This window comes from Nicotiana tomentosiformis, chromosome 6 (assembly GCF_000390325.3).
Source record: "Nicotiana tomentosiformis chromosome 6, ASM39032v3, whole genome shotgun sequence".
Classification (NCBI taxonomy): Eukaryota; Viridiplantae; Streptophyta; class Magnoliopsida; order Solanales; family Solanaceae; genus Nicotiana; species Nicotiana tomentosiformis.
The window spans coordinates 17,836,228-17,847,569 of NC_090817.1; the positions used below are offsets into that span (position 1 = coordinate 17,836,228).

The following is an 11,342-nucleotide window of genomic DNA, read 5'->3' on the forward strand; positions in this document are numbered from 1 at the left end:
ACGCTAATTTCGGAAAAAAGTAAATTTTTTTAAAAAAATAAAAAAATTTCTTATGTCCAAACGGTCTCTTAAATTCTTGTTTATCAAAAAAAAAAAAAAATTAATTCTTGATCCACAATAAATTTTCTTTTTATTTTTTATCATCTAGTATCCAATACCCACTAACCAATCTAATTTAATGGCACCAGGCAGCCCACTAAGGAGTTAAACCGCTCTTACAAAAAAGTTCGATTACACGAGTGAGTTGCTTTATTGGTGAGCGCACTTCATTTTTAGAGTTATCCTAAGATCAGAGTGAAGAGTTCTTGGAGGAATGGAGCCGATGGTTTATCGGAAACAGACTCTCTACCCCATGATAGATATAAGGTCTGCGTACAAACTACCTTTCTCAGACCACACTAGTAAAATTATACTTGTTGTTGTATTTTTAAGGCTCGAACTTTTCTTTACCCCGAGAACCCCTCCAAAAATGGGTGTATGCTACTGAGTGCAGCGCGCACAGTATTCTTAAGTAAAAGGCGAAAGATTAGTTCTAATATAGTGGTCTGACGCCGTACAGACAGTAGCTCTTTTTCTATTGTCTATCCAACTATTTTTCCATGAGGCCTGCAGACAAAATGACATTTCAGATTCTCTGTGTCTGTGTAAGTCCCAACTCACTGGCGGCTAACGTACGAAGCAACATATTCCCTCTATTCCAAACTTCCTATGACGTATAAATACAGAGAGAAAAACACTCAAATGATCATCTCCTAGTATATATATCTACCTTCTCTTTGATAACCATATATATAGTTTTGTGCTGCTGCAGCAGCAGCAGCAGCTAACTATGGTGATCCAAATAATTACTAGTACTTCATTTCTGATGCTTTTCTTGCTCTTCACTTTCCTTTCCCTCAATTCTTCACTTTCTTTTGGAAAAGAGGAATTTTCCATTGGAGATAGAATTGGCGCAAACAAATCCATTATTATCGGTGTTACTATTGTCTCTTCGGGTGAAAACTTTGAGTTGGGCTTCTTCACACCAGACAACGGCTCCAGTTATTACATTGGCATATGGTACAAAAACATAAGCCCGCAAACAATCGTTTGGGTAGCAAATAGGGAAAATAAACTTTCTTTTCCTGAAATGGCTAATGCAGAATTCACAGTTAGGAATGGCAACTTGGTGCTCTTGAATGGGTTCCGACAACCAATATGGGGAACAAATATCAAGTACTACACAAAGCCTGATTCTGTCATAGCTGTTCTTGGTAATGACGGAAATTTTGTTTTGAGAAATGGGTCGAATTCAACATCTCCGCTACTCTGGCAAAGTTTCGACAACCCTAGCAATACTTATATGCCTGGTTCGAAGCTTAGTTACAACAAACATACCAAAGCCATGCAATACATTACATCTTGGAGGAGTTTAGAAGATCCTAATCCAGGGCCTTACACTGTTGAAATTAATCCAACAAATGGCCAGATTAGGGCAATGTGGAATAGAACTGAGGAATACTGGAATAGTGGTACTTGGGATGGAGATAGATTTAGTAATGTGCCATATAACATTCCCAACACAACAGTTAACTATACGTATATCAACAATGATAATGAGGTTTATTATGCGCATACTTTCTTTAGTCCTTTAGTCACATCAAGATTTGTTATTGATGTCACCGGAATAATGAAGCAATTCACATGGTTGGATAGCTCTCGTCAATGGAATGTGATTTTCCTTCAACCAACACAACCCTGTGATGTGTATGCTTATTGTGGGGCATTTGGTACTTGCAATCCAAGCTCAAGTTCGGTATGCAGTTGTTTCCCTGGTTTTGTTCCCAGATTTGATGCGGATTGGGATTTGGATATTTTTTCTCAAGGTTGTGTTAGGGAAACAAATTTGAGCTGTGGTAATTCCAGTGCTCCCTTTAAGGACAGGTTTTGGAAGATGTCCCATGTGACATTACCAAAACACTATCAAACAGTCAAAGGTACAAGAGCAGAATGTGAATCTACTTGTCTCAAAAATTGTTCTTGTACTGCTTATACTTATGACGGCGGTGAATGTTTAACTTGGGCTAAAGAGGTCCTAAATCTGCAACAACTGTCTCAAGATGATCAAAGAGGAAGAAATCTGTTTATCAAACTTGCTGCTTCTGATTTTCCAAGTGACCAAGGTACGTAATCGACCCTCCCGGCAGTCCGCCCTTCTTTGAATTATTCGGACATGCAATACTTATTGAATACAAAGAACAAAATTTATTTCGACTCCGTCGCAGTTATCAATCATTTTGTGGCACCGTCGTGCTGAACCATCTACGATGGGGGAGCTAATGTACAAGGAAGAAGCTTAGATAGAAAAGAATACGTTCTTGCATCACTTTTAAAGTAATAGAAAAGAGTTAGTACTCATTTAATTGACCTCCTTTTAGTAGTCAATGAATTTTTTTTTTTTTTTTACTTTTATTTTGTTCAAGTTGCTTTAGTGAATGAAAATGCTCAATAAAGCGGGTAGGTCTTGCTAGTTACTAGTCCTTACACTAGTCAAACTTATTTACTCTAAAAACTATACTATCTCAATATGCCATGCACTCTATCATTGGTGCAACCATTTTAATTTAGAGGTTCTTTCTTCGGTGATAAATTAACCTTCAAAACCACATAACTAGACGGCACATTGTTGTAGTTTCGTTGAAATTCTCTATTCTAACAATTGATATTTCATTTCTCAAATTTTCTAAGTATATCTACTTCATTTCGAATTAAGCAGCAACGAAGCAGAAGCAATCAACCGCAAGGCTCAAAGTCACGATTATTCTTACAACAGCATTTGTGACAATTCTATTAGTATGCTGCGCCTTTACCTACTTTTATTATAGAAGAAGGATGGCAAATAGAAAAGGTAAAGTCGAATAAGACCAAACACAGCCAATGTTTTACGGCTTTATCTAAATAGCATATTCTAACTCATTAATTTCTATCACCTTCTTTAGGTCAAAGGAATCTTTTGGATCATTTGAAGAGTAGAGTAAACCCTAACGATTTGACTAATGAAGATGATGATAATACAATGGATGCTCGTATTTTTAGTTTCGAAAGCATACTAGCTGCTACAGATCAATTCTCAGAGGCAAACATGCTGGGCAGAGGAGGGTTTGGTCCCGTTTATAAGGTCATTCAAATCTTGATCTTTCCTCAAATATATATTCTCTGACTTGTGTGTATGATGTATGTGTGTGAACTAGATTTTTCTATACTATATATATTATTATTAAAGAAGGGGATACTTGGAGCCACGGTAAAGTTGTCTCCCTGTGTGATCTATGATCACGGATTCGAGCTGTGGAAGCAGTCATTAATGCTTGCATTAGGTTAGGCTGTCTACGTCATACCCTTAGGGTGCGGCCATTCCCCGAATCCTACGTGAACGCGGGATGCCTCGTGCACCGGATTGCCCTTTGCCTTTATATATTATTTTTGAGCTCACTATATATTGATATATAAATGTTCATCAGGGTAAATTTCTAGGAGGAAGAGAAATTGCAGTTAAAAGATTATCAACTCAATCTCGACAAGGCATAGAAGAATTTACGAATGAAGTGCTATTAATCGCGAGAGTTCAACACAGGAATCTAGTTAGACTTTTGGGGTATTGTGTAAAGGGAAATGAAAAGATTGTACTTTACGAGTACATGTTAAATAAGAGCTTGGACACCTTCATATTTGGTTAGCTTCTCTTGCTAGTTTTATTTATTTAATTTCCTCATAACTAGTAGCTATCATGATTAATTGACACTAATTTTTTCCATAAAAGATCAACAAAATCGCTCATTGCTGGACTGGAAAAAACGGTTTGATATTATACTTGGAATTGCCCGTGGAATGTCTTATCTACACCATGATTCAAGGCTGACGATCATTCATAGAGACCTTAAAACTAGTAATATTTTACTAGACGAAGAAATGGACCCCAAGATTTCAGACTTTGGCTTAGCAAGGATTGTTCAAGGAGATTTTACACAAGCAAATACGAAAAAAATTGTCGGAACCTAGTAAGTTTAAAACATTATTTTCTATATTTTAGGATATGATACAAACATATCTACTTACATTATGTGATTACTCGTTCTCATTTCAGTGGCTATATGTCTCCGGAGTATGCGTTGAATGGATCATTCTCAACCAAGTCAGATGTTTTTAGCTTTGGAGTAATTATACTTGAGATTCTAAGCGGCAGAAGAAACACCGGGTTTTATCAATGCGAAGAGGCAAGGAACCTAATCGAATATGTGAGTGAAAAAATTGCAATTTAAGGTTTTGGTGTTTATTTTTTCAATAAAGATTTTTTCATTACCCCCTCGATCTATCTAAATTAGTGTGATAAACTTTCCTTTTTAATAGTTCCAAAAAGAACAATATCTTTCTGTATTTAGAAATAATTGAACTTTAAAATTCTATTTTACGCTTAATAAGATGATTCTAGCCATACAAGTTTCAAAAGTTTCTAGCCAAACAAGTCTCTATGACTTATTTTATACCACAAGTTTCAAAAATTAGTCTTTCTTTCTTTCCTAAGCCAAAGTGCATCACATAACATGAAGCAGACGGAGTATATACAGAGACGGAGCTAGAATTTAGAGTTTATGGATTCTGAATTGCTACCAAACCCATAACTCTCTTAGTTGGTGGGTTCACAATTAAATATTATACATATGTAATAGATTATATAAAAAAAATATAGGGTTTGAACAAAAGTTAATGGGTCCCTAACTAGCTCTCCCTCCGCCTGAGTATAGTATATTATTTTGGTAACTAATGATGCAAATCGCAGGCTTGGAGATTGTGGAATGAAGATAATGCAATCAATTTGGTGGATGAATCGCTGCTTGAAACATGTAACATAGATGAAGCAATAAAATGCATTAACATTGGTCTCTTATGCGTACAAGAAAACCCTTGTGGACGTCCAAGTATGTCCAACGTCATAGTAATGCTTGGGGGTGAAAGCATGATTCTTCCAAGACCTAATCATCCAGCTTTTGTGGCAAGAACTACTATTTCTAGTGAATCTATAACTTCCTCTACCAAGAATGGGCTAACTATTACAATTGAACAAGGCCGATAATATGGGAGCTACGTATCAAGTTTTGATTCTCAAAGATATTCGCGGCCTGCCTGACATCCTTTTACAAAATCGAGAGAAATCAAACATTAACCAATACGGGTCATGATGGGATGAATAAGATCCCTTCATCCTTAACCAGATATCTCTGATTCGAGCCATGCGTACGAGAATTTTTTTTGTTAAGGAACACTTCCCCCTTAAATAGGCTTTGCGCGACGCATGCAAGTACTGGATACTGGTGGGGGTAAACCCAACCAAAACAACAACAACAACAACAACAAAAAAAAAAAAAAAAAAAGAGAGAGTCCAAACATTAATTGATTTTTAATTGATTGACATTTTCCCCCTTTGGTGATGAGTTTTTATCAAGTTCTATCATTAGTGTCAATCTTAGGTTTTCTTGTACGTCTCTTTCAGTTACCAAAGGTGCATATATATAGGAATTCATAAAATTTATTGTCTTCAATATTGAAAAATTTCTCTTCCCTTATATTTGAAGTATTATGAAAGTTTTGGTTTGCATATTTCATGCGACTCTTACTTTAAACCGATTGTTCTTGGTTGTGCCACATATAATTTCGAATCGCTACCAGTCCGGGAATTGAATGAGCACCACTAGGCTTTAACTTGATGATCAAAATTTTGTGCATTAAGTAAAACAAATTATCAACACCAACACCACCAAGTATACAATATATAGCTGTATTGGTTGGCGATGTAATTTTTTTTTTGAGAAACAGTATCAACCTTGGCAAAGTTTCGAGAATTTTTTTCCAAAAAAATGCTTTGTGTACGGGTAAAATCAGGGGTAATGTGATGCTCTCGGCATTCTCGTCGCTGAACGAGATGGCCCCTTCCGGGACGTGATCCCGGGTGCGTTTTTACCTTGTGATAGAAACTTTGGTGTGTTTTATCATTGGCTCTTGGGGGACATCTCAATGATCGTGTTGATCACGTGTTGGGGCTCCTCTTGTTCAATCTGTTTGTTGGTGTCCCTGTTTTTGAAATAATTTTTGGCCCGTTCACTTAGGAATTCCCGAAGATGTCCGCTGTTGAATAGTCGAGCCACTTCTTCCCTTAGCTGTCGACAATCTTCTGTCCTATGACCGTGAGTACCGTGGTACGTACATGCCAAGTTGTGATCCCTCTGTGCGGAATCAGACTGAAGTTGTCTATGCCACTTGGTCTCTTTGATAAGACCAATGGTCGACACTATACTTGCAACATCCACGTTGAAATTGTACTCTGATAATCTCGGTGCTTCCCTACCCTCGCGCGATCTGTCAAAATCATTTTTACTCATCAGTACCCGGTTGCTCAGTTCTTTATCATTTCTCCTGTCGTTCCTGGTTGGGTGGCAACCGGATCCGTTTCCTATTCTGTCCGAGCCGTACGGCTGATACCGATCTCAGACCGGCCTTGGCTCCTGGTCCACAATCCTCTTGGATTTGTCATTCTCTCTGTTGCGGTAAACAGACCCCGAGGGGGCTCCTAGCTGGTTGTCCTCGACTCTAATCTTCGACTGATACCTATTATAGACGTCGGCCCAAGTGACCGATGGGTACTCCACCAAGTTTTGCTTCAATTGTTGAGAAGCAACGAAACTTCGGGGGTTGATTCCTTGAATGAATGCCTGAACAAACCAATCATCTGCGACTGGGGGCAGGTCCATTCGCTCCATCTGGTACCTCGACACGAACTCCCTAAGCATCTCGTTATCTCTCTGCTTGACTTTGAAAAGGTCTGATTTTCTCGTCTCGACCTTGATGACACTGGCATGGGCTTTTACGAAAGCATCCGCAAGCATAGCAAATGAATCAATAGAATTCGGAGGTAAGTTGTGATTCCATATCATCGCTCCTTTGGACAAGGTTTCCCTAAATTTCCTCAATAACACCGGATTCGATCTCGTCATCTTCTAGGTCATTCCCCTTGATTGCACACGTATAGGAGGTTACATACTCATTTGGATCTGTGGTCCCATTATACTTGAGAATGTCGGGCATTTGGAATTACTTCGAGATTGGCTTCGGCGCGGCACTCGGGGGGAAAGGCTTCTAAATGAAATTTTTGGAATCCGGCCCCTTCAATATTGGAGATGCTCCCAGGATCTGATCGAACCTGGAATTATAACTTTCCACCTTCTTGTCGTTTGCCTCCATATTTTTCTCACCAGAATCCACCTGCTTTGTTAGTGCTTTGAGCATTCTCATCACCTCGGAAGTTTCCCCGGGCCCGAACTCAACCGATTCCACGGTAATTTGTTCATCCCTTCGAGTATTTTCTCTGACCCACTCGGGCTCGATCCTGTTAGGGACATGACTTAGGGTCTACAACTGTGTTATTTCCACTTGCTAAGCATGCAACAATTCGAAAATAAATCGCAAGATAACTCCATCACCTTCCCCTTTGGGTGCTTATCGAGCTGATGACCGGGTGCCCCGCGAATGTTGTTTTTGGGTTCAGTAGGCAGGTTGATTTGATGGCAACCTATGAGTTAGCATCGATTGGGTCTGCGATTGGGACACCACTGGGATTAATAGGGGTACATCATTGTTGGGTACCACGTTATTGTTTTCACCGTGCTGGCCTGAGTATTTTGCTGTTTCGGTTTGGAAAAGGTAGTTTAGCCCGCGTCCACTCCTACATGGTATAAATATACTAAAAAGACATTTTTGAAGGGACTTTTGACCTTGAAAGCTTTAGGAGAGCATTGGAGGCTACAAGACATAGGATTCATCATCTTTCGATCAATTCAATACGGGAGTTTGGATTGTAACGTTAGATTGATGCTTCCTTACTCAATTATATTTGTGATGACTTCCTCCATGATTATGGAGTAGTTTCCCTTAGGGTTTGACGGATATGGTATTTTGATAAATATTTGTGGATTTTAACTCTAGTTCTTTGCTTGAATTCGTGTATGGAGCTTTGAATTGTTGTAACTTTATTCACCGGATTATTTAATCGAAATAGGAATATTTTTGTGACTATCTTTGCATTATTTTGTTTAGTTTAATGCAGTGATTCTCTTAAGTAATCGAAAGAGTTTGTTTAGTTTCCCTTAGCATGCTTGCATATTTTTACAGTGCTTATATTAGTTCACCACGTAGAGTTAAGATTTAATCGAAAATGGAGTCTTGACTACACGTTTGAACTAATCATCGAGTGAATTCGTGAGAATCATTAGAATATTAGAGTGAATTAAACTAGAATTAAATCCCAAATAGATATCTTGCACCTATCCTATCAAAACCATTATTTTTTACATTGATAATAAATCAACTCTGCGATTCTCTAATTCTTTACAGTCAATTGTCAATTGCTTTATTTTAGTAGTTAATCGTAGTTCGTAATCATTTAACTCAAGTGTTGATCCTCCTGAATAGCAATTAAGCCAGAAATTACTCGAACATTGTTTAAATCTAATTTCTGTAGAGATGATATTTTACTATACTATCTTTGATTAGCGAGCATTAATTTCGTGTTGTATTTTGCGCTCGTCAGGACACCAAATTGTTTACCCTTAAAATGATTAACAATTAAATCTGTAAGTTGTTAAAGGATACGTGATTTAATTTAACACAAATGATCTATGAACAGAAATTAATTAAGATAAAGGGAAGTAAAATTATCAAACTAAACGTGATGAACAATCCAGACTGGCCTTTTAGAAGAACACTGAAAATTGACCTCGGTCGAGCCCTCGAGACTGGCTCGGTTATAACCGAATAATTAAGCAACTGAAGAACACAATGAACAGTAGCTAAAGAATGAAAATGGACTTTTATTGCTTTGATATGCGTGCTGACAGTGGTTTAAAATCAAAAACATTTCCCCTTTATATAGTAGGAGAGTTTTAATCCTAGTGCAAGTCTAAATAAGGTAAAAATCCTCTTTTTAGATAACTGTTGATATGCAGTTGATTTCGGGCGGGATTTGTGCCGTAATATCCGGTTGAGGGCGGATATTACGGCTCCCTGCTTATCATGCTTAATCGTTTCTCTTTTCCCTTAGTCTCGAACCTTCACTCTACTCGGACCCAATATTTAGCCGTGTCCGATCCCGGATGGACCGTTCGTCCTCCTAGGGCTCTGAACTGAGGAACCCTTCGGCTTTACTCGAGGTTGCGTCAGATCATGCTCCCCTCTCGTTTCTTTACCGTGAAATAGGGGGTATCAAGCCTCATAATGATGCACTGGTAATATCCGTACTTATCAATAAATCTCGAGTTAAATGTGTGTTAATTGATCCAGGTAGCTCGACCAACATCATCCGAGGAGGGTCGTAGAACAGCTGGGATTATTGGACCGAATCATACCGGCAGTCCGAGTGTTGAACGGATTCAACATGGCGTGCGAGACGGCGAATGGTGAAACAACCCTACCAGTGAACACTGTCGAGACCACCCAGGAAACAATGTTCTACACGATCGAAGGGGAAAAGACATACAATGCCTTGTTCGGAAGGCCATGGGTTCACAGCATGAGGGCGGTGCCTTCAACCTTATATCAGGCGTTGAAATTTCCCACTCGGGGAGGAGTCAAAACAGTCTACAGGAACATCCGGCCGCAAAGGAGATGTTCGCTATCGATGAAGTGATCCCGGTGTCCGCGATTTCGACATAAAAAAATAAGGGACTGGTCGAAGAAAAGGAAACCAAATAGCAATCAATGATCCCGTGGTCGATCGAGCCGGAAAAATAGGAGGAGCGCACATCAAACAAAGAGGATGATTATGGTGTCTCGAGATCTTTTATAGCACCCGATGACACCTATGCCACTAAATCAACAATCAAGGAATTGGAGAAGGTTATATTGATTGAACACCTATCGGATCGATAGGTATACCGAGGCACGAGGCTAACTCCCAGCTCAGGATAAAACTTATTGATTTCCTTAAAGATAATGCCGGTTGTTTTGCCTGGTCCCTCTTAGATATGATAGGGATCCCACCGTAGGTGACAACTCACAAATTAAGCCTGGATCCAAAGTTCTAACCGGTCAAACAAAAGAGAAGGCCGCAATCCGAGATCAAACACGCATTCATTAAAGACGAGGTATCTAAACTTTTGAAAATAGGTTCCATACGGGATGTTAAGTACCTGGATTTGTTGGCTAACATAGTTGTCGTACCTAAAAATTGAAACAAACTTAGAATGTGTGTAGATTATAAGGACCTAAACAAGCTGTGTCCGAAGGATTCATTCCGTTTTCCTAACATCGATCGAATGATCAACGCGACGGTCGGACACGAGATACTGAGTTTTATCGATGCCTATTCCGGGTACAACTATATTTAGATAGACCAGGGCGACCAAAAAAAGACTTCTTTCATAACCAAATTCGGCACCTACTGTTATAACGTAATGTCGTTTGGGTTAAAAAATGCTGGTGCCATGTATCAACGCCTAGTTAACCGGATGTTTGAAGGGAAATCAATGGAGGTTTATATTGACGATATGTTGGTTATGTCCCTATGAGCATAGGACCATTTAAAGCATTTACAGGAAACCTTTGACATATTGAGTAAATACAACATGAAGCTAAACCCGCAAAAGTGTGCTTTCGGGGTCAGGTCGGGCAAGTTCCTCCGGTTCATGGTATCCAACCGGGGAATAGATATCAACCCGGACAAGATAAAAGCTATAGAAGATATCACCGTAGTTGACAACGTTAAGGCAGTACAAAGACTGGCAGGGCGGATAACCGCATTGGGCTGGTTTATTTTGAAGTCTTCAGACAAGAGCTACCGGTTTTTCTCATTACTAATAAAGAAGAAAGACTTCTCTTGGACCCCGTAGTTCCAGCGAGCTTTAGAAGAACTCAAAATGTACCTATCGAGCCCTCCTCCGAAGGCAAACAAACAATTGTACCTCTACTTGGCAGTTTTCGAGGTAGCGTTAAGTGGTGTCCTAGTTTGGGAAGAATGTATGCAAATTCCTATTATTATGTTAGTAGAACCCTAGGCGATGCCGAAATAAGGTATCCACACTTAGAAAAATTAGCGTTAACAATATTGAGCGCTTCTAGGAAATTAAAATCGTACTTTCAGTTTCACCCCATATGTGTCGTGACCTCTTACCCGTTGAGGAATGTTATGCAAAAACTCGAGCTCTCGGGATAGCTTTCCAAATGGTCCATAGAGATTAACGGGTACGATATCGAGTGCAAACCTATACCGCCATAAAATCTCATATTTTGGCGGACTTCTTGGCCGACTTTATGCCGGT

General features: G+C 39.1%; 2 protein-coding genes across 2 annotated transcripts; one reads left to right on the forward strand and one right to left on the reverse strand.

Annotated features, from left to right (window-relative positions):
• The first annotated feature begins 829 nt into the window (after positions 1-829).
• LOC104120455 (G-type lectin S-receptor-like serine/threonine-protein kinase At4g27290) lies at positions 830-5,401 on the forward strand. The gene is made up of 6 exons (XM_009632210.2): positions 830-2,162; positions 2,979-3,157; positions 3,501-3,711; positions 3,800-4,037; positions 4,124-4,274; positions 4,817-5,401. The coding sequence occupies exons 1-6, from the start codon at positions 830-832 to the stop codon at positions 5,108-5,110; spliced, it is 2,406 nt and encodes an 801-aa protein (XP_009630505.1). The 3' UTR covers positions 5,111-5,401.
• Positions 5,402-6,518: 1,117 nt separating this feature from the next.
• On the reverse strand, positions 6,519-7,025 carry LOC138893631 (uncharacterized). Its single transcript, XM_070178275.1, has one exon. The coding sequence runs from the start codon at positions 7,023-7,025 to the stop codon at positions 6,519-6,521; it is 507 nt and encodes a 168-aa protein (XP_070034376.1).
• Positions 7,026-11,342: the final 4,317 nt, after the last annotated feature.